Source organism: Telopea speciosissima, chromosome 9, assembly GCF_018873765.1.
Source record: "Telopea speciosissima isolate NSW1024214 ecotype Mountain lineage chromosome 9, Tspe_v1, whole genome shotgun sequence".
Classification (NCBI taxonomy): Eukaryota; Viridiplantae; Streptophyta; class Magnoliopsida; order Proteales; family Proteaceae; genus Telopea; species Telopea speciosissima.
This window is the reverse complement of record NC_057924.1, coordinates 49,905,850-49,929,859: the sequence shown is the minus strand read 5'-3', so window position 1 is coordinate 49,929,859 and position 24,010 is coordinate 49,905,850. Positions and strand designations below refer to the sequence as shown.

The 24,010-nt window shown below is 37.0% G+C and overlaps 2 protein-coding genes and 2 non-coding genes across 4 annotated transcripts; 1 reads left to right on the top strand and 3 right to left on the bottom strand.

The window, feature by feature from the left end:
- Nucleotides 1–482: 482 nt before the first annotated feature.
- Nucleotides 483–1,100, top strand: LOC122640780 (protein BREAST CANCER SUSCEPTIBILITY 1 homolog). The gene is made up of 2 exons (XM_043834032.1): nucleotides 483–621; nucleotides 930–1,100. Exons 1-2 carry the CDS (start codon nucleotides 517–519, stop codon nucleotides 1,077–1,079), a joined length of 255 nt encoding a protein of 84 aa, XP_043689967.1. The 5' UTR covers nucleotides 483–516; the 3' UTR covers nucleotides 1,080–1,100.
- Nucleotides 1,101–1,839: 739 nt separating this feature from the next.
- Nucleotides 1,840–1,912, bottom strand: TRNAE-CUC. The gene has a single exon. It is a non-coding gene; the product is annotated as a tRNA-Glu (tRNA).
- An 11,749-nt stretch (nucleotides 1,913–13,661) lies between these two features.
- On the bottom strand, nucleotides 13,662–13,735 carry TRNAN-GUU. Its single transcript has one exon. It is a non-coding gene; the product is annotated as a tRNA-Asn (tRNA).
- Nucleotides 13,736–19,102: 5,367 nt separating this feature from the next.
- Nucleotides 19,103–20,233, bottom strand: LOC122640533. Its single transcript, XM_043833755.1, has 2 exons — nucleotides 20,141–20,233; nucleotides 19,103–20,032 (listed from the first exon to the last, which is right to left on the bottom strand). Exons 1-2 carry the CDS (start codon nucleotides 20,223–20,225, stop codon nucleotides 19,131–19,133), a joined length of 987 nt encoding a protein of 328 aa, XP_043689690.1. The 5' UTR covers nucleotides 20,226–20,233; the 3' UTR covers nucleotides 19,103–19,130.
- Between the last annotated feature and the right edge of the window lie 3,777 nt (nucleotides 20,234–24,010).

Sequence of the window (24,010 nt, the reverse complement as noted above, 5' to 3'; positions counted from 1 at the left end):
AAAATGATTATCTCATTTTTTTTTTTAATATCTGCTCCTAACCTATCTGTCCTATGTGGGATGGAATTGGATCAGAATCGACAGTGACCGATTCCGGTTGTGATTCCAAACTCTTGAACCTTGGTTGCACCTAAATATCTAAAGTGAAATTATCTATGACTCCCCTAGAATCGATCCTTAAAATATAATATAATTACAAATGGTATGTTTAAATTATATTGTTGGGAGGTATGATCTTGAAGTATATCTGAAATTTACGATTAATTTTCGGTGTTTTATTTATTTATTTATTATATTTTTTTGGTTGTATCTGTATGATGCTTCCAGTGAATCACATGCCCATAAAACACAAGTACTGGTTGAAGATAGGTTGACAGTGTACCAACAATGGAAGTATCCTGGATCTTCTATCAAGTGGATGATTTGAGTTTCGATTGAAAACCAGGGGGTGATATGTAATTTATCCCGATATTTTTATGTAACCGATATTTTATATAAACAGGGATTAAGGCTTGCATGGAAGCCATGGAACCTGTTGATGAAGTTCAATATGAAATCAATACGGACATACATGGAATCAGGAATGGTCCTCAGTTAGGAAGGCTAAGTATCCTTAACAAGGTATTTTTCTTCTTGTAGAGAAATTGCTGTCACAAATTTGTAAGGCTAGAACTTATTTCTTCTGTCTATTGCAATTGCTGCTACAAAATATGAAAAACAAGATTCGAGAAGATCACAATTGGCTGAAAGGGGAAAGTGTTCCTGTACATGAGGTCTTAGCTCAGGTTGAGACATGGTTGTTAAACCCATTCTTCCTCAAGATTTTTCCATGGAGGAGTTGTGAATTTCTTTAGTTAGATCTTTACATTAGTAGAAGTATATGGAAATTCTCACTTACTGTTCATATTCCAATGTGATTTGTCATACAGAAAACGAAGCTTTTCAATGGGTTCACATTCTATTTCATGGGAGAATTTATGTCTTCATATGAAGGATATCTGCAAGATCTAGTTGTTGCTGATGGAGGAACAGTTCTACAAAGGAAACCCATTTCAAGACCAGGGAGGAGTATTATCTGAGACTTCTAAATCAACTACTTTTGTGATAACCCCAAAGGGTTAGCGCAGCTGGCTTGGAGGGGACATGAGACTCCACCTCAGGGAGCGAGGTCTTATGATCAAACCTTCGTCGCTGTATAATTTCTTGGGGGCTTGGAGGGGACATGAGACTCCACCTCAGGGAGCGAGGTCTTATGATCAAACCTTCGTCGCTGTATAATTTCTTGGGGCCACCCGCCTGAGGCTCACTAGGGTGCAGAAGCTCCCGGTTCGTACGTAGCGCGGGTGTCACATACGAGCCGGGGGGATTTAGTCGGCCTAAAGTCGGATACTCCTCTGTCTCCCGAAAAAAACAAAAAAACTAACTTTTGTGATTTACAGCTTTGAGCAACCAGATAAGTGTGATCCAGTAAACAAGACTGAGATCTGGAATTATAGAAGGGGGTGATGCCAGAGGTTTTGGCCAATTCAACTGGAACCAAAGTGGCTAGCAACTCATGGGTCTTGGACTCCATTGCTGCCTGTAAGTTGCAGAGCCTTGCAATATTATACTTGGTTTAGGAATGTGAAGGAATATCATGTAAATATTATGGTTCTTAAACTCAGGTTTGATTGTAATTTAATATTTCAGTGAAACAGACTTTTAGGGATATGTAGACATTGATTCCATTATATAGGGGGCCTCATGAGTCATGCTTGAGTTGGGCTAATTAGGACAATTTAGACTGTTGACATGTGGCCAACCAAGCTTTCCAATTGGGTTAAAAACACACAAAAACTATTCCGTTGCCGGGACTTGAACCCGGGTCTCTCGGGTGAGAGCCGAGTATCCTAACCAACTAGACTACAACGGATTGATGATCTGTTTGTGTAAATATGATTAATTAACTGTAAATTCAATATTAGCCTCATTTAGACATGATTGAATCATTATATCTTCAACTATCACCAAAAAATATCTGGCCCTTTACTTCCTGATGGAAGTATTACTGATGCAAGAAAAATTAAGAAAAACATCACCTTAAATTCATAGATTTCTATATAGTAGGGGACACTTAGGATTTAGTTTTGTACTAGGGTCTGATTTGGTAATGATTTTTATTTCAATTTCAGGGAGTGATTTTTATTTTGATTTTCGCACTGCTTAAATAAAAATAAAGTGGAATAGAATTCTGAAATAGCTGAGGAACTGTTTCAGAATGTCTATTTTATTTGATTCATTCTTGCTTTTTAATAAGCACATGCTTAATTTGATGGGGGAAAGTAGTGGTTTCATGTTAAAAATAAAACATCACTCTTTTTCTCCTAATGGTCTCACTATAGGGATTATCAAACCCACTTATCTAGTGTGAATTGAAAAACACCAATAATAATCCAATATAAAAAATTGCCAAACAAATTTAACCCATACAAATAAAAGAAATAAAATTACAATAAAGCATATCACACAATGAACATCAAGACTTCTTACACGAAAAACCCTCCAATGTAGAGGGAAAAAACCATGAGACAAATTTTGCATCAATCTACTATGAAAAAATTAAATAAAAGTACAGTATTTTTTTCAAGTTTAGGCAGAAAATACAAAAGAAATTATCTCACAAGAAGTAAAATCAAGTTGTCACCACAAACACCACAAATCTCACAAAGTCTCCTGACTTTAAAGAAATCTCAAAATTATGATAGAATCACCTTCTTCTCCATTCTTCTTTTTCTCTCTCTTTGTATTTTCTCTTGATTTCTTTTCTGTTGTGAGTTCGAGAACGACACACAGATACAAACAAAAGAAGAAAAACGATGCAAAGAGAGACCCTACACTTTCCAACGCCCTAAACCCATATTTGGCTTTGACGATACAGCTTCTAGTGCCCTTTCGGCTGGACAATTAATGGGGCTGGCCCCACCAACACTCACCCCCACCCCCACCAATTCTCAAATAATACTTTTTATCTTGGGTATTTCTATTGTATCCTCTATAGAAGATGAAATTACTATTTTAAAAGCAAAGATTGACAGTTTAATCCCTTTAGATGAAGAAATACAGATAGTTTGGAAGCCTATATTAGAATCTAATGGATGTACTCCAATAAAAGCCACAGAACATAGTTTAGGATATGATTTAATCAATCCTATAACAACTATATTAGCACCAAACCAGCCTACAAGAATTAATTTATACCTTAGATTTGAAATAAACCCAGGATATGGGTTAATTATATCAGATTTTATTAAGAGTTTTATTCAAATTTGTTCATTAGAAGACAGCAGAAGAAGACTGAATTAGTTTATATAAGTTTAAATCAGTCGCACAGCTCCCCAGAGCCAGAGACCATTTTATCAGACATTCAGCAGTTGATCCTCTCTGAGGAAAGACCAGATTTTATTAGAGTTGCACCTGGCCCCAGCCAGCTGTTCCAATCGGAGGGACTCGCCTCTGATTGTGTGCCACCTTCGGGGTGATTTCAGTTTTCAAAAGAAAAAAGATTTAAATATGATAAAAGACGAGGGTAAACAGGTGGAAACACCTAGTTTAAAAGAGTCACCCTTAGCCATTAAAAAAAAAAATAAAAAAAAAATATAAATATATAATAGCAAAAGAATTAAAAAGAAAAGAAAAGAAAAGATTATTAAAGAGTTAAAAATGCTGAACAAAAAACACCAGTTCAGAATACTCTTCAGTTTTCATCAGACAAGTCAGATGTACAATCCAGCTTGACAAACAGTTGGTAATGCTAATTGATAGCATATATCAGATTAAGGCACAATATCAAAATGGACAAAAAAAAAAAAAAAAAAAAAAAAAAAGAAGAAAAAAAAAAGATTACATCAAGCCCTTGAAAGAAAACAAAGTCTATAGCAGCAGCATCAGATGTTCTAGATTCAAAATTGAATGATCGAAGCAGCAGTTAGCAGAAGCATCATCGGCAGCATTATTAGCCACAACAGCAGCAGCAGCAAGAGGATCTACATCAGCACCACATCAGATCTACATCAGCTACATCAGCACCACATCGGATCTACATCAGCAATCCATAACGCTTCATCAGCACAACATCAACGGCAGGACTACAGCAGCAAAACCATAAGTTTCATCAGCATACAGAAAGCCCTGTTCATATTCCAAGACTCTACACCAGCAACGTCAGATTATGACAGGCTACTCGAAAAAGTACAGCAAATTGAATAAGCAAAGCTCGCACAACAAAGAGCATCAAAAATTGAAGCAAGACTCAAAAACCTCGAAATGGGGTAGTCTTGTAAAATCAGCAGAAGAAGTGGTGGGCCATTCCATCACTATACAGCAGCAGAAGAGCGGTGGGCCATCCCATCGTGTTTACATCAGCAAAAGAATTGCGGACCCCATGATCCACGTCCAAGACCTATGTGGAAAAACAGCACACCTGGCAAGTGTGTGTGGAATGTCCACGTAGCGTGCCAAGTCAGCAGAGTAGTCGCCTGTAGGACCCACCTACAGGAAGATATTTTTCTCGAAAGAGAATCTTATCGCCGCCTTAGTGGGACCCCCCATTAACGCGTTTTTTTTTGAATAATGCTTGATGACGCATAGGCTGACGTCATCTTTTTGCTTTATGTCGTTTTCTTTTTTGTTTTTTTTAAAAAGGAATCTTTTCCTTTTTCTTTTCTTTCTTCTATATGAGGGGGGAGAGTTCATTTGTAAAGGGGGGAGAAGAACGAAAGAGGAGAGAACAGAGAGAGAAGAGAGAAAGGAGAGAGAGGCGATTTCCGGCGACGATCTCCGGCGCCCAAAGTAATAAAGAAGTTTTTTTTTTAAGATTAAGACTAGGAGAGGAAGAATAGTAGAGAGGAATTAAGTTTCCTATTTCTGATCTATGTCAACGCCTACCTGAAGCGATCCAAAGTTCAGGATTAAGCGTTGTCAAGTAAGTTCATCTTAATTTTTAAGTTTTCTATTAGTTTCTCTTAGGAGTAGAGGTCTCTATGTCCAGCATGCATAATTAATTTATAAATTTTTGTAAATCCTTATCTGTTCTATGCACGGTGAGCAGGGTTTGAACCAGAAATGGTTCCTAGGCCCTCATCTGTTATTTTCTTCGTGGTTTTGGAAACACCTAAGACCCTGAGTCCTATCTGGCGACGGTGATGGTATCCCCACGAACAACACTTCACTTTTGTACATTCTCACACTCTTAGAGATGTTCTAAGTAAATTTAAAGGATTATTGGAACTTTGCTGAGCCGGGCACAAGTAATCGAAAGGTGAGCCCAGGCAAAGAACTAAAAATGGTTGAAAAATCAGATCTGATAAGTTGAACAGACACCTCTATAAATTTCTATTCCAGAGTAATTTTGACTATACTGCATGGGCGTATATTCCGATGTCATATGTAGCCAGAAATGGTGAAGAGTAACCCATAGAAATATGGTGTGAAGGACATCCTGTGGTGAGGACCATGTTAACTTTTTTCTTAAGAAGGGTTAGTCAATTTTAATCTGAAGAATCGAGATCTCCCAAGATCTGCGGTTTGGGTAAGACTGAGGTTAATTATTTGTCATAAGACCATTGGAATTCTGCAACAGACTGCTGTGAGTTCACGGAAAAGGGCAACCAAGGCAAAAAGCCGCTAACTAAGTCCCATTAGTACGTGTTCCATGTCAGGTGAGCGTGAGACGTTGTTGTTATGACATGATAAAAGTGCCTAGTCGATAACCAAAAGACCCAAGTACACCTCGCGGTGGAAATTCTTGTAGAAACATCATGAAGATAGACTGCGAAATGTTTATCGAGCACCCAACGCCAGGGTGCTATAATAGAGGCTTGTAGTCTCTTACGCACCATGATGATTAGGTTTTTTAATTGATTTAATTTACAGAGGGAACCGGCTCTCTATAATTTCCGGCAATTTCCGGCCAACCCCAAAAAATAGTGGTATCAAAGCTTTGTTTCGTTTTCCTTTGGGATCTTGAAACAGAATTATGGTATCATACCAAAAAGATTTTCTTATAAATTAATGAATTATATTTATCACTTGATAAATATGAGTGCATGCGTTTGGTCATAGATCTCTATCTCCGATGAGAAGAAAGACTATAATAAGAAATTTCGTTATCAAGAAAAGAATTAATTAGAATGATTGTATTAGAATTTTCAGATTTTAAAGCAGTTCTCCATAGTATACTTAATGCCAATAAGTTAATACAGAAGTTACAAGAAATATTTCCAAAAAATTAAGAATGAATAAGTTCAAAGAATATTTAGAATTACTTTTAGAAGTATCAGAATTAGACAATGCACAATAGATTATGGATATATATATAGAGGCTATACAAGTTACAAACCACCTACTATACCAGATACAATTTTAGTCGTACAAAATAATATGATTATATCAGGAATTATAAGAATATTGCAGAAATCAGATAAGTTAATAGTAAAAGATACTACATCAGAATTAGATAAGATCATAAATCAGCTTAGTACATTAAAAATTTCAAAATCAGGAATTAGTGTAGAGAAGAAAAAGATTAACGAAGGAAGATTTCTCTCAAGTCAGATTAAGCCAAACTATAAATTCAAGCCATGAATGAATTAAAAAGTCAAAAAGAATCCACAAGTTTTTTAGGAGAATATTATGATCCAACAAAGCCATATAATACAGACAACCCAAATATGTTATGGGGAAATAGACCAAGATGGAAAGTTGAACCAACAGATATAGAATACAAACCACAAACTAATATTAGGCCAAGAGGACTTAGATTACCAATAGAAGAACCAGTTACATTAGGTGATGTGAATAAATCAGGAAGAATTTTAAATTTAGAATATCATGACCCACAAAAATGGGATTCAGTATTAGATGTTTGGAAATCAAAAGCAATAAATGATGTGTTACAGTTTAAAGAACCATTATCAACAGATGTAGATGAGTTATATAGATATATGGAAACATTTTTAGGTGAAACTACAAAAGCAATATGGGAAAGATATAAGGTTGAATACGCAGAAGATTTTAAGCAGTTAAAAAGATGTGGAGCTAATCCATACAATTTTGTTAATAAAATCCATCAGCTTTGTACAGGAAAAAATCCCAACAGTCAAAAGATTGAGCAACAGGGAGATGCCATGATACAGTTAGAACAATTAGTTCTTACAGAATATAGATTTGCAAAACAGTTTCTAAGAGAATTTAATTATTTTGCATGTATATCAGGAAACTTCTTTACGCAAAGTGTTAAAGATAAATTATTTCAGAAATTACCAGGTCAATTAGGTGAAGAAATAACAAAAAGTTGGAATCCAGTTGACAATACACCAGAACATGATAATGTAGGAATAAGAATACAACATGTTATAAGATGTTTAAAAGAAAAATGTGTCAATATACAAATACAACAACAGTTTCAAAAAGAACAGTATGATTTTTGTCAAAGTATGTATGTCCCACAGATGAATGAAAAGAATAGACAAACAAGAAGTAATCCAAGTAGAAATCAGGATCATAAAAGCAAACCAGCGCGTTATATATGTGGTAGTTTAGAACATTTAGCTAAAAAATGTCCTAAAAGATATAGTGATAAATCAGATGAAAGTTTATTAGTAGAAAACATAAAGTTTAAAAATAAAAATCCTATACCAGTCATTTCACATCAGAGTTTAACAGCAAAGTGTGGTGAGGATATAGGAAAAACAACAGAAGTAGATTTTGCAAAACAATTACAGCAGATTTTGTTAGAAAATTGCATTGATCCAAAATTGTGAGTTAATGCAGGACATTATATCAGATTTTATTAGCAAAGAGTTTTATTCAAATTTGTTCATTAGAAGACAGCAGAAGAAGACTGAATTAGTTTATATAAGTTTAAATCAGTCGCACAGCTCCCCAGAGCTAGAGACCATTTTATCAGACATTCAGCAGTTGATCCTCTCTGAGGAAAGACCAGATTTTATTAGAGTTGCACCTGGCCCCAGTAATGAAGGCAGAAGAAGACTGCACGCTCCCAGAGCTAGAGACCATTTATCAGACATCAGCAGTTGATCCTCTCCGAGGAAAGACCAGATTTTATTAGAGTTGCACCTGGCCCCAGCCAGCTGTTCCAATCGGAGGGACTCGCCTCTGATTGTGTGCCACCTTCGGGTGATTTCAGTTTTCAAAAGAAAAAAGATTTAAATATGATAAAAGACAAGGGTAAACAGGTGGAAACACCTAGTCTAAAAAAGTCACCCTTAGTCATTAAAAAAAAAAAAAAAAAAAAAATATATATATATATATATATATATATATATATATATATATATATAAAATAAAAAAATAATAGCAAAAGAATTAAAAGAAAAGATTATTAAAGAGTTAAAAAGGCTGAACAAAAAACACCAGTTCAGAATACTCTTCAGTTTTTCAATCCAGCTTGACAAACAGTTGGTAATGCTAATTGATAGCATATATCAGATTAAGGCACAATATCAGAATGGACATAAAAAAACAAGATTACATCAAGCCCTTGAAAGAAAACAAAGTCTACAGCAGCAGCATCAGGTGTTCGAGATTCAAAATTGAATGATCGAAGCAGCAGTTAGCAGAAGCATCATCGGCAGCATTATTAGCCACAACAGCAGCAGCAAGAGGATCTACATCAGCACCACATCAGATCTACATCAGCTACATCAGCACCACATCGGATCTACATCAGCAATCCATAACGCTTCATCAGCATACAGAAAGCCCTGTTCATATTCCAAGAGTCAAAAACCTCGAAATGGGGTAGTCTTGTAAAATCAGCAGAAGAAGTGGTGGGCCATTCCATCACTATACAGCAGTAGAAGAGCGGTGGGCCATCCCATCGTGTTTACATCAGCAAAAGAATTGCGGACCCCATGATCCACGTCCAAGACCTATGTAGAAAAACAGCACACCTGGCAAGTGTGTGTGGAATGTCCACGTAGCGTGCCAAGTCAGCAGAGTAGTCGCCTGTAGGACCCACCTATAGGAAGATATTTTTCTCGAAAGAGAATCTTATCGCCGCCTTAGTGGGACCCCCCATTAACGCGTTTTCTTTTTGAATAGTGCTTGATGACGCATAGGCTGACGTCATCTTTTTACTTTATGTCGTTTTCTTTTTTGTTTTTTTAGAAAGGAATCTTTCCTTTTTCTTTTCTTCTCTTCTATATAAGAGAGGAGTTCATTTGTAAGAGGGGAGGAGGAACAAAAGCTAGGAACAAAAGAGGAGAGAAACGAGAGAAGAGAGAAGAGAGAAAGGAGAGAGAGGCGATATCCGGCGACGATCTCCGGCGCCCAAAGCAATAAAGAAGTTTTTATTAAAGATTAAGACTAGGAGAGGAAGAATTGTAGAGAGAAATTAAGTTTCCTATTTCCTATTCCTTTGATCTATGTTGATCTAGTTTACATTCTTCGGTAACAACTAAACTTGTTTCTTCTAAAAATTGTGTAATTAAATCTGGTGTGTAATCTTCACTATCATAATCAACTTGTTCATTATTATAAACTTCTATAGAAACAATACTGTATATGGATTCTGTTTCACTCATATTATCTTCTACATCTAATAGACAACAATTTGTATTTTCTATTACTAAACTTCTTTTGGAATTATCATTAATTCTTTTTGGACACATGTTGGCTAAATGATTTGGACTTCCACATGAAAAACATGCGAGTTTACTTTTATAAGCTCTATCTGGATTATATCTTCTTGCATGCCTATTCCTATCAAGGAAAGGTTTTCTGGCATCTGATTTTCTCAAATAATACTTTTTATCTTGGGTATTTCTATTGTATCCTCTATAGAAGATGAAATTACTATTTTAAAAGCAAAGATTGACAGTTTAATCCCTTTAGATGAAGAAATACAGATAGTTTGGAAGCCTATATTAGAATCTAATGGATGTACTCCAATAAAAGCCACAGAACATAGTTTAGGATATGATTTAATCAATCCTATAACAACTATATTAGCACCAAACCAGCCTACAAGAATTAATTTATACCTTAGATTTGAAATAAACCCAGGATATGGGTTAATTATAAAAGAAAAATCTAGTATAGCCATGCAAAATATATCAGTATTAGGAGGAGTAATAGATGGAGATTATACAGAAGAAATCAATGTTATATTAAAAAATAATAATCCAGAACCAGTAGAAATTACAGAATATCAGAAGATTGCACAGGCAATAATAGTTAAAAATTATACAAAAGGTCAACCCTACATTAGACATGGAGGATTTGGATCTACAGGATCTACCTCTCAACAAGAAAATACAGTTTATACTATTATATCTCTTATAATCCTGTTGTGGTCTTCTACTGGAAGATCCTCTATAGACTGGTCTTGAACTTCTTTGTACTGGTTTACGTCTAATTTCTTTTCCATACATTTGTGGAACAAATATACTTTGACAGAAATCATACTGTCCTTTCTGAAACTGTTGTTGAATCTGTATGTTGACACATTTTTCTTTTAAACATCTAATGACATGTTGGATTCTTATTCCTACGTTGTCATTCTCTGGTCTATTATCTATTGGATTCCAACTCTTTTTAATTTCATCTCCTAACTGTCCTGGTAACTTTTGAAATAATTTATCTTTCACACTAGGTGTAAAGAAATTTCCTGATATACATGCGAAATAGTAGAATTCTCTTAAAAATAGTTTCGCAAATCTATATTCTGTAAGAACTAATTGCTCTAATTGTATCATGGCATCTCCCTGTTGTTCTACCTTTTGACTATTAGGGTCTTTTCCTGTGCAAAGCTGATGTATTTTATTAACAAAATTATATGGGTTTGCTCCAAATAATTTTAATTGTTTAAAATCTTCTGCATATTCAACCTTGTATCTTTCCCATATTGCTTTTGTAGTTTCACCTAAAAAGGTTTCCATATATCTATATAATTCATCTGCATCTGTTGATAATGGTTCTTTAAACTGTAATACATCATTTACTGCTTTTGACTTCTAAATATCTAATACTGAATCCCATTTTTGTGGGTCATGATATCCTAAATTTAAAATTCTTCCTGATTTATTCACATCACCTAATGTAACTGGTTCTTCTATTGGTAATCTAAGTCCTCTTGGTTTAATATTTTGTGGAACTTTATATTCTATGTCTGTTGGTTCAACTTTCCATCTTGGTCTATTTCCCCATAACATATTTGGGTTATCAGTATTGTATGGCCTTGATGGATCGTATCCTAAATCTATGTATTCTCCTAAATCTGATGCGAGACTAATTTTATCATCTTGTATATTCATCAACTCTTTTTGACTAGATATTTCTGAAGTAACTTCCCAATCTTGTTTTTCTTCTATTTCTTTAATATTTTTAACTATTTTATATTTTCTATAACCTTCTATTTCTAGAGTTTCTTCTTCTGAAATTATGTTTAACTCTTTACAAGCATTAATAAAATCCCTATTGGTAACTCTGTATTACCTTTAAAGAAAGTTCTCTTAGTTTCAGAAATTAAGAAGAATCTACTATCTGTGTCTCAATTTACCCGAGACTACCCTTGCTATTTTGAGTTTAATAACTCTGGTTTCTTGATTACGGATCTTCGAACCAAGAAGACTTTGGCATCGGAGAATAAGTTTGAGGTCTTTATACGTTTGATGCACAATTGGATCATCAAGATAGACATCCTCTTGCCCTGTTTTTTTCAAGATTTCAGTCCACTACTAAGGATATTTGGCACCAGAGACTTGGCCATCCTCAGATTCGTGTTACTAAATTTCTCTGTAATAAAAAGCTCATCTCTGTAACTCTGCCCACGAAGCATCTGTGCTCTGGCTGTGAGCTTAGTAAAAGTAGGAAATTACCCTTCATAGGTACTTTAACTAGCTACACAGCTCCTTTGGAGCGCATTCATTGCAATTTAGGGGGCAAGGCTCTGGTTAGCAGCGTACAGAACTTCAAATTTTATGTGATTTTGATTGATGACTACTCTAGATTTTCTTGGCTGTATCCTTTAAAGAAAAAAAATCAGACTTATTTAAGGTCTTTGTGGATTTTCAATCTATGGTTGAGCTCCAGTTTAGTACCAAGATCAAGACATTTTAGTGTGATGGTGGTGGGGAGTTCTCTGATTCAACTTTCTTGTCTCATTTGCGCACTTGTGGAATTATGTTACATGTCCTGGAACTCCAGAACATAATAGTATAGCTGAGCGCAAACATAGACATGTGGTTGAGTTGGGGCCCGCAATGATGTACACAGCTTCCATGCCCTATCGCTATTGGGTGGAGGCCTTCTCATCAGCAGTATTTCTCATCAATAGGTTACCATCTACAGTGTTAAATATGGATTGCCCATTGCAGGTCCTTTCTGGAAAAAGTCCGGATTATGGCATGCTACGGGTATTTCGGTCATTGTGTTACCCCTATCAGAGATCTGAGGCACTCTTCACGCCTACGGCCAGACCAAGAACCTCCTTCGAGAGTGTTCCTGTGATCCACGCTTTTACCAGTCGATCGATGCGAATCCATAACAAGAAGTCTGGATTCAGAGTCTTTTCTCCATCTTGATCCTCTACATCGTGAACTAGCTGAGGACAGTCACCGTTGATGAAGATGAGCAAGTCCTGGCTTTCAATCAGCGATAAGATCTGAGTCTCCCAGAGCAAAAAGTTTGTTTGAGTGAGTTTGATCGACACAAAATTAGCAACATTCAGGTTGGATGGATATGGGAACTCCATAGAGGAACCTGTAGCCACCATTAGAGCGAGAAGTCAGCTCCGTCAAGGCTTTGATACCATAAAGAAGAACAAAAAACTGAGAAAAACGATAACAGAGGAGACAGAGAAGAGTTTGAGATCTCTCTCGAATGAGAGAAACCTTAAGGCTTTTCTGTATTTATATTATAGATAATATTAAGTATACAACCCTTGGATATAACACTATTTACATCATATGCCACTCAGTCCTACGTAATGCCAGGTGTTCCTGTAATCCTAACAAGAAGCCTTCTCAATCTATGAGGCAAAGACTCCAAGTCAAAGAGCCGAGCATCCCCATTGTTAGGGACAATATGTTATAATGACCGATCTGAACCCGGTTGGGAGTCATACCTATCACCCCAATCCTCCTCTTTTTCTACGTTCTCCTAAGAAGCCTGATGCCTCTCCTCTGCTCTTTAGTCCTACGAACAGTCTCCTCTCCAAACTAACCCTAATAGGGTTCAGCGCCTCCCTTCATTATGATCATCATGACCAATAGAGAACTTCCCAATCCTTTCCTTCCAGCTTTGAAGCAAAACCCACAATGTGCCATACCGTCCTCATATTGGATGGACTGCTTAAATCCAACAGACTTTGCTGATCCAATAATGTGTCATTCCACCTTTATCTTCTCTAGTGTAGAAGTGCCTATCTCATGATCAAACATAACTCTTGCATAATGGTCAAACATCAAACCTAGCCTGGTTTCAAGTATTGGAAACTTATTAGATGCCTAGAAATCCTGATCGGGCTTGAACCTAACAAAATCAGAGGACATGCACTAAAAACAAATTAAATTTCACCATTTTTTATTATTGCAGAATTTTACGGAGAAAAAAACCAACCTTGAAAATCAGAATTTGGGTTTGTTTAGGAAATTAAAAAACGCTAGAGGAAGGGCTTGAACCTTCGACCTTGTGGTTAACAGCCACACGCTCTAACCAACTGAGCTACTCCAGCTAATAGAATATATAAATAAAAATATAAAAATACAAATGTTATATTGAAAAATCTATTTAAGTTTTTTGGATTATTAGTATTTTCCAGAAGAGGTTTCTCTGAGCAAGCGACATAGGAGAGAGAGCACGTACACCAATAAGATGCGATAAAGCAACATCATATGTAGGAGGGCAGTGGAGTCATTTTAAGTGAGGACAAAAAAGACAGATATAGAAATGTTAGCATATCCTACCCCAGTGACTCCAAGAAACTTTTCCCTTATTCTTATTAGAAATTTCCCTACTTGCATTGTCGTAACATTTTTGTGTCATTTTATATTGTTTCGAGTTGCCTTATGCTAATTAACGATTTGTTATACATGTCATATAATTAGATTTTGGATTCCTTAATCATACCATTCTTGTGTTGACCAACTTAATCTGTTTGGCAATTATAATGATTTTTCACAACATGTGAAAAGTTCGTAAAAGTCAGCAAGGGAGGGTCCTGATGATAAGAGAGTGGAATTCCCGTGATAGCATCTGAAATCTTCAAAAGGTGAGGAATCACGTGCCAAGGCCAAGAGATTTTTGGAACAGGTGAAATATCAAGCAGCCTTTCATTTAAACACCAGATCTCCTTGATTTTAACATCCAGGTTCACAGCATGTTCAAGCCCCTTCGCTAAGCTTGTTATCAAAGGCTCAAAAAAGTGACCAGTGTCCAAAAAATCTGCAGCGATCAAAATGAATTGTCTTTTTAACAGAATGCAGCAATTCCACCTAATTCTGTTTAGGACTGTATTAGAAGTTCCTGCACAGATAAAGATGGGATAATGTAATTTAGGTAGAGACTTAAATACATCATTAAAAGATATATCAAGATTATCCTGAAAAAATACATCACTGAGAAAAGTAGGGGATGGGGGATGGATAATAAGATCAATCAACCAACGAGAAGCATCGTTAAGGATACATCAGGGTCGAGTTTAACATCCCCGTGACTCACCCTGTTCAGGTAGTGCCAAATGAAATAACAAGTTATGATTAGAATAGCGAAAAACCACTTAAGAAGCGGTTCGCCAAAACTATTGTTAGAAAGAAAGGACAAACAAAGCTGATACAAAGTAGAAACTGATAGGTGTGTCCGTTTTCAGTCCCAGAGGAATCGCAGCCCATAGACTCTTAATCTAATCACATGATAAGAAAAGATGCTAGGTGGACTCAATACAAGTTCCACAAAGAATACAATAGGGTCAATCTGACTCCATTTCGATAAGGTAGCTTTAACTAAAATTCTTGCATGTAAAACACACTAAAAAATATCTTAAATTTAGGACGTAAAGGAAGTTTTCAAAAGAAACACCACCAAGCAGAGTGCTGAGTATTTTTGGGTTGTCTTGGCAACAAATATTTTGCAGCTAACTTGGTAGAAAATCTACCCTCATTGTACAAAGAGCATACCCAACTGTCAGCATCACTAGAAGCATAAATATTAGAGATTAATTGAACATAAACAGAAGGCAATCAATTATAAAGCAGTGATAAATTCCAATGATCATCAATCAAGAAATTACAAATAAGTTCCTTAGAATGGATAGATTCAGGGAAAATAGATGAAAGAGGAGGGAAGAAATCCAAGGATTCGTCTAGAAGAAGGAGGTCCTTCCATTACCAGTATATCGGTGGACCATTGTCTTAAACGTAGGCAGAACATGTGCTATACTATTCCAAGGCCATGAACCTTGCTTGACCAAAACCTTTGGATCAAAAATAGATAATTCAGAAACTATTTGGCTTTCAAGACTTTGAACCAAAGAACTTGGGTATCAAATTTGCTACCAAATTATAGAAGTCAGCAAGGAGTAGTGGGTCAGTGTGTGTAGCCTGGCACAATGTCCTTCCTACCTGATAATACTTTACCTTAAATAAATAAAAATTCAACTAACAAGAACTGTGTAAAACAGTAAAAGTAACCCTAAGGAATGCAGTAAAAATTCAATAATCAGAGATATGTACATTTCACTAAGGAATGCAATATATTAACAAGCTATTTATCAAATGGGCCAGATTTGAATGACCAGAGATATGTACACCGCTCAGATTTCAGTGACAAATATAGTACAAATATTTATTTTTTATTGGAAAAAAATCGCTCTTATGTACAGCCCAAAAGATTTTTCCTTATCCTTGTCATCATAGGATGTGAGGTAAAATATTTTGGGAAATTTTCACGTACTTTTCCTAAGGTATCACATAAATACAAAAACACCTCTTAGTTTTGAAAAATTATGCATGCCCTCTTGACGTTCGTAAAAGATAACACATGCCTTCATTTTGTTAGTTTAGGACTAAAAGTGTTAAAATCAAGAGGTAAAATGACAAAATGCCTCTTCAAGAAAAAACGAAAAAAAAAAAAAAAAACCTGCAACTCATCTTCCACAAATCATTTAAGATTTGAAAAAAGAGAAGATGAGTTGTGGGTATCCCTCTTGGAATTCGACCTGGAGAAGAAGCTAATTGTACAATAGCGGATCGTGTTTCCCAATTTCAATACCCTCACTGTTGTGTCTCCTACTTGCAAGTTGCATCATTGAAACTGAGCCTTCTGATTGAGAACAACCATTGCCAATCCCAATTTCAATCTTTATAAAAGCATACCCATCTTATGAATCTGGTCTCCAAATACCCCCATTGTTTCTCATCGAGCTCCCAAGCCGCTTTCTTTACGAATAGCTCTCTGACCTTTAATTTGAGGAGCAGAGGGATAAGGGTTATGGCAATGGCACAGGAGACCACAACAATGAGAAATTTGACTACGGCGAGGGCCAGCATCAGCTGGAATGAGTGTGAAGCATAAGTCCAGCCATTGAGCAAATGGGTGAGCCCACAAAGGACAATGAAGGCCATGAACTGAAAGAGTCGAAGAGTACCCATTTGAAGGGGACATTGGAGCAGCTAACGAAGTAAAGGAGTTCAATGGGGATGGAAAAGTAGGCTACAGCGATCAGGAAATCACTCACTCTCTGGCATTCTAGGATGTTTTCCATGCTCCAGAAGCCTTCTTCATCGCAGTTGCAGTGGCCGTATCCACTGTCAATGGCGGAAACAAAGAGGATGAAAGAAGAAATCAACAGCCCACAAGCTACAGCTTTTAAGTTTTAACCTTGCATCCGAGGATGCTGCTTCAATCCATTTATGAATAAAGTCTGATCTTTCAAGAAAAACACAATACAGGAAATAGGATTAAAATTCTCGTGGAAGGATACTTGCAACTCATATTCCCTTTTGTCAAACTCTAAACGATTTGGGGAAGATACTTTCAAGGTTTTTTTTCCTTCTTGAAGGGGCATTTTGGTCACTTTATCCTTTGGTTTTAACATTGTTAATTCTACAGTAACGGAATGAGAGCATGTGTTAATTTTTAAGAACCTCAAGGAGCCACGTAGAATTTTTCAAAACTAAAGAGTATTTTTGTAATTACATGATACCTCAAGGGAGATACGGGAAAATTTCCAAATTATTTTTTTAGTGGAAATCCTTTATTGACCCAATCCTTGAAGAGGCATCACAAGAATATTTTGTAACTTTACTTGGTTAGATAACTTTGTTTTTATAAAATAGTCATCGACACAGTTTTCTACACCCCCTAAACTTGGACCATGTAATAATTAGTGAATGAGCTCATGAACATTAGAACAATTATATATGGGATTTTCTTATTGACATCTCTTATAGTGTTAAATAATTTGTAACTTTATTGTTTTACCTTTTCAGTAGAACACACTTTTTTTCTTTCAAATAGAGTAAATCTTATTATTACACATGTGTATTCGAAAAATGTGCAAAAACAATGACACATTTTAATGATAAGTCACTTTGAAAATCTTTTTTTTACCCCCCACCCTTCAAGAATTTTTTAAAATAAGATAAATGACAATGAAAAGAAGGTTACTAGTTCTAAATACACCTATAGATATGTCACTAAAGATAGTCTAATTATTCATCATTGGTGTCAAAATAATATGTGGGTAAACATCGCGAATCTCATTGATCAAAATTTCAGCCTTGAGCAAGTAAGAGGAGTCTTTCCAAAAACAAATACACATATAAAGAACAAGTTCTAAATACACCTATAGATGTGTCATTTAGAGAATCGCATTATTCATGGTTGGTGTCAAAATAATATGTGGGTACACATCACCAATCTCATTGCTCAAAATTTCAGCCTTGAGCAAGTAAGAGGAGTGTTTCATAGGAATAAAAGAGGCGCAAGACCTTCCTTTGGAGAGGTTATGGGTGGAATGCGATTCAGCCACGGTGGTTACTGGTATTCTATCTTCTAACTTTCCTTGGGACTTTATTCAGCACTAGTGGACAGCAGATGCTTACCTTAGATCAATTGAATGGAGCATTACTCAGTGCTACAGAGAAGGAAATGTCCCCGTAGATGCTTTAGCAACCCGGGCAGCGAAGCTAAGCACCTCGGAAAGATGGAATGACACACCAAGCTTCATTGCCCACTCAATTAGTTGGGAAGCTTTGGGCAGACCATACTATTGCTTCAGATAATGATTTGTGAGGCTAGGGCCTATTGTATCAGTACCTATGCTTGAGTAATCTCCTGTACTTTTTTCCTTCAATTAATACGTACTTGCTGACCTTCTAGCAAAAAAAAGTAAGAGGAGTGTTTCCAAAAAAAAAAAAAAAAAAGTGCCTCGAAAATCCAAAATAATAAAATATTCATACAAATAAGAATAATATGAAATGACATTTTTAAAATTTTATGAGACTTTATCTTACCTTTAATCACATGTTACTATTTTAGAGTTGGAATTTAACCAATCAGATCGGTGCAGAATATCCTATCACATTGACCCACCAACTATCAATTGCCAAGAAAAATTGTTTGGGATTTTTTTATTAGTAATTTTCCCAGTATATTTTTAAAAATTAATTTAAAATAATGTAACAAAAGGTAAGCAGAAGATCGTTGCCAAGCTGCATGACCCCCCCAATGTGGTTGCCAATGAGAACATCCGCAAAGGCATTAACGGAAATGAGATTTTTTTTTATTTCAGGGTTGGGGCGGTCATTTCGTGTGGTCTTATGTCTGGGTAAGGAACATGGTAGAGAATTTTTTTCCCTCACAATTAATTATGTTTTGATACATTTATGTTTAATTTCCACCACTTAACCCTAAGAGCTTAAGAGAGAGAGAGTATGTAAAACCATGTAGGTAAACTGTTCATTGGTTACAATACAAGTGTTTTTACTTAATAATTAATCAAAATAATAATACTCCCAAACAACAAAACTACTGTGTTTTAGAGGGCCTTGACAGATCAAAGAAGCAAAAACAAGGCACATATATTGGAGATAATGTTCTAGAACTACCACACCTCCCTGCTCGCTTGCTCAGGCAAGAACTGAAGGATTTTCGGCATTAATTTCGATTTTCGGTTTAACACATTCCCCTCTCTTCAGGCAGTAATTATCATTTGAAATCTTCATCTCAAAACATTGAAACATATGTTCCAATGCAGATAATTCCTCCTCTATCTCCACCGGTTCTTCCTTCTCCTCAGAGATTCTCTGTTGAAATTCATGAATCTTATTAATCCCTGCTCTAACATCTATAGCCATCTCACTCATCTTTGTATGATATATTACATTCTCCTCTTTTGAATCCTTTAACTTCCTCTTCAATGATCGATACCCATTAAGGGACTTAAGTAGCTTATCCGAAAGCATCTTATTTCGTTCTTGTAGAGCTGCACTACCTTGAGTACTTTCTCTTCCTCCATCACATCTTTCTTTGTGCTCAACAACACAAAGCTTCACCTTTGCTAATAACTTCTCATTTTGTGCTCTAAGATCACTAAGGTGTTCCTCAAAATCATTCAATTCTTGAACCTTTCTTGCTAGTTCTGCAGCAATTATCTCCTTCTCTTTCCCCAAGCTTGAGAACATCATTTCAAGGCTCTTTCGAGCCGCCATGCTCGCGTTTAGCTCCTTTCGTAACTTTTGTTCCTCCATTGTTATCGGTTCCGGCGGTGGTGGCCTCTTGTCCTTTGGTATATGGCTAGACTTGAACTCATGATTATCGGTGGTGGTCCGGCGAACATCGGTGTTGCACCGCCGTAATTCGGCATCCCTTTTCTTTCCAAAAGACTCTGATTTTTGGATCCGATGTTTAATATCATCAAGGATGGCTAGCATCCCTTTAACTCTTTGCATTCTCCGGCCATCATCTCTATTACCCACCTCAATATGTTCTTGGAATAATTTTGATAACAACTTTATAATTGTTGCAACACCTAACAAACACAATAAATTCCAAAAAAACAAAAAAATTTGAGCAAAAGCACACAAGTAAATAATTGGGATCGTAGAGAATGGCATTGCTAGCTAGAAAGATAAATTACCTTCTAAAGTGTGCTCTTTAGGGCAAACGAAAGAAGATGATGTAGGGAGTAATTCAGGAGATGAATTCGTACGGATATTACTCATAATAATCAAGAACAAAGAAAACTTTGGTTCTTCAAGGAGAGGTAAACACCTTAGCAGAGAGAAAAGTGAAAAGGGTTTTATCAAGAAAGAGAGGAAAGTTGTTCCTCTCCTTCTCTAGTGTTTGCACTTTGTATCAACCTTCCTCTCTATCTCTTTATCTATTCTTCCTATTGTTTTCTTAGTAGTTTTACCCATTTGGCGGGTAAGGAATTGATTTAAGGTTGTTAAAATTTTCCTGAAACTGTGGGTCATTGTTTGACCCTTTCATTGGCAGTTGGATTCCTTTCATCTTCACCTTCACCTTCACCTTCACACACAACAGCAAAAGCCCCAACGTCTAGATGGGGTTGACTTTTGACCATTTGTTGCAGGATGCAGCTTGAATGACAATTTATACATGGGTTGGATATAAAAGTTACATTTTCTGGCTATCTTAGATGTGGACCCCGTTTTGTTTCATGTATGTGGCTCTCATTGCTGAGGGCTATGGACCAATCATGATTTATCCCTTGCATTGTGGTATGGATCCGGATCCTCTACTTTCAAGCTGCCCCTACTGCCATGCACCCTAGAACACAGTAAGGCGGTAAAGACCTCCTTAGCCCCGTTTGGGCAAGGCGCTCAGGTAGGGGTAGGGCAGTCTTTTCACTGTCTTTGTGTGTCTGGGGCGCACACAATAGTAGGGGCAGCTCGGTAGTAGAGGAACCCAACGCATTAGTGGTATACTTTTCTTTTCCAATGAAATTTTGTGTATTGCAATAATGGGAGGATGTTGGGGCGCTGCAACCTTTTCTGGAGCTAGCAGCTCAACCATTGGACGGCTGGGATGGAAGAAGTAGGGGAACTTTTCCAGTGGGAGGAAAGAGGTAGACACAGTGTTGGGCAGTGTTGGCTTAGTGCTACCATCCCCAGACTTTGATAAAGATAGTAGTGCTACACCTCATCACATTGTAACCTTACCCACTTAACCACCAATCCACTTGTACAACTAGTATTGTTTTGTACACCTGGTGTTGAGAAAATCTGTTCTTACGTGGTATCAGTTAGGAAATCCTCTCACACTTGTTCATTCATGGCATCTTCTCTGGTGGATAATTCCAGCACCACTTCTGATCTGGTTGCCTCATCTTCTCTGGTGACTCTAATTGTTTCTCCACAGCTATCGATAATGCTCAAAACAGAGAGTACCACTGTGTAGAGCACAAAAAAACAGAGTCAACGCAAAAAAAAGGGACCCCAAACGGAGTCTCGTAGCCCCCAGAAAAGCCGGTCAAAGATGCAGCAAAAAAGGCTATATTTGGTTGACCAGTTCTATTTGGTCCAACAAAAAGATTCCGGTTCAATTTCATTGGCTCGATCTAACCCGGTTCAATTATGTACTGATTATAGGTTCATTCAGGGTCCATGCTGGGTCAGGGCTAGCCGGGCCAGTTCTTTATGGGTCAATAAACCCAGTCGGGTCTATACGGGTTACCTAGAATCGATTTGGTCCAGTTCACTGATGGTTCAACCCAACCCAACGGTTTAGCCTCCGGTCCAATCGAGTTCGGGTAAACCCAGAATGGGTCAGAAATCCGGGTCACTGGGTCGGATCTTTGGGTCAGAAAATGGGTCGACCCGGCCCAGTAGGCACACGTTAGCAGTGCCCTAAATTAGTAACAGGCGCACGATAGCAAAACCCCCAAGTACTTTTTTTTTTTTTTTTTAAATCCAGCCGGAGAGTGAGATCCACTCGCCGCTGCTGTAAGCGCGTGAGGGCTGGCCCAGTGGCCGTCGGCGACGATCCACCCACCAAATTGCTCAAAAAACTAAGCTCAACACACATATGTCCTCTGTTTCGACTTTCGCGGGCTAAAAAAATCAACAGTATGCCCGTGTCCATATAGATTGAAAAAACCCCAAAAACCTTGATTCGAAACCGAAAAATTTTCGATTCCCTTATTATGTTCTATTATTTTGAATCCATATAGGTTTAAGAACGGATATATGGAGGCTCTGATATCACATGTTAGATTAAATCGATCCGAATAGGGACAAAATCCCAAAAGCCAGGATCTCCACAGGGCGTTCAAGAATACAACCAAATAAATAATAGAAAATAGGGATAGAACCACCAACATTGTTTCGCATCCATGATGATGATGATTGCAGCGGAAAATAAAGAACAAGATCTAGGTGCTTCCCCTCTATTCCCAAAGTAACTGGCTTGATGAGAATACCGTATGCGCTGGGACGATGAACATTGAATATCTCCCTCTCTGTCCAGAATGCACTTCTCAATAGAGATTGAGAGTAATTAGTTGTTATGGGTAGAGGGGGGACCTAGCTCTCTTTATATAGTAATTCCTAAAGGGCCTCTCTCATCATAGTCCCAGTAGGAATCTATCTGGCCCACACTAAGCCAGTCCACATTAAGCTTCTAATACAACTTAATAACCCCACTTTATTAGACCAAAACTCTAATTAGCCTGGTTTAGGGATTTAATTATGTCTACATGGAATTATATTAGGAATTAAATTCCAACAGATATTCCCTAGCTGAATATGGATACCTCTAACTGGATTTGGATGGATTTGGATGCAGATCGAATTTGGATTTCGACCATCCACTTACATCTCTGTCTTGTGTAACCTGGACTTTCCTCCCCCTAAAGGATACAATTTACTCTCAATCCATATATCTTAGATCATGATTCTCTTTTCCTTATATTCTAGACCCGGTTGAATCTTCAAATACCCTCAAGATCATTACTTATTTTTTTATTATGAAGCATTCGGATTTTTTTCTAGATATCTCTAAACGAATACGGATGTCCCTAAACGGATACAGATGCAAATCGAATTCGGATTTTCAATTATCCATTTACAACCCTACTCTACGCCTGATGTTGCAACTACTCTTTGGGATCAGTAGGACCAACTTATTTTAAGTTGGATCATCTCCTCACATTCTGAATCAATAGTGTATCATGTTGTTAGTTCTTTCACTGGCTTTGAAGCGTAGAACATACTATCTCGAATTTTTGCGCCATCATCGCGCATCAGAGTTCTTGATCTGAAAGTATTGAAGATAAGGGTGGATCAGGCCTATGACTTGGCCACCAAGAATAACTGGTGATAAGGATATTTGATTTTCTCCTTTCTCTGAGATATTCTACTACCATATTTATCTCCTGTAATTGTGCATTCACCATCTATATGTGGATGTCATTTGATGTAAAATTCATTCAAGAAATAATGAAAGATATGGTTGTGTAAGCCTTGGATCCGTGGAGTAGGGCCTATGGCCTGAACCACTTAACTCGTGTTCTTGGTGTTCGTCTCCTCCTCCTCCATTTCTATTCTTCTACTTCCTTCCATGGTTAATGTTTGAAATAAAAAACCTTAACAGGAAGATCGTCTTTGTCGAATTCAGAAGGGCTCCGACTCAGTTCTTGATTATCTCCTCTCGTTTCATTCTAGTGAGTAATGATGATTTAGTTTTAGCTGTCCGGCCTCCAGGATCTTGGATTTGCTTTCATGATTTCACAACCACCGTTGACTTGCGTATTGAGCCAATATCATTTGTTGAGCTCACTGGTCTTCTCTTCAGCCATGAGAGCTTCTTGAAATCTTCTTTGGTTGATGCCTCTGCATCCATCACAACTGCTAATGTTGCTACTTCAAACTCTACTATCTCTAACTCTTTTTAACAGAACGGTAACAATCATTCACGCTCCAACAATCAGGAATTTTTCTCCTCTCAGGTTCCTTACCCGGTCAGGTTCATAGCTTCCTCTCATAGG

Bases quoted from the DNA above. Each gene is read 5' to 3' on its own strand.
- LOC122640780 (XM_043834032.1), top strand. From the start codon at position 517: ATGGAAGCCATGGAACCTGTTGATGAAGTTCAATATGAAATCAATACG. The intron at 622-929 runs GTATTTTTCTTC...TTTGTCATACAG, and splicing joins GGCTAAGTATCCTTAACAAG to AAAACGAAGCTTTTCAATGG.
- LOC122640533 (XM_043833755.1), bottom strand. From the start codon at position 20,225: ATGAGTAATATCCGTACGAATTCATCTCCTGAATTACTCCCTACATCA. The intron at 20,033-20,140 runs GTAATTTATCTT...TGTGTTTGTTAG, and splicing joins TAAAGAGCACACTTTAGAAG to GTGTTGCAACAATTATAAAG.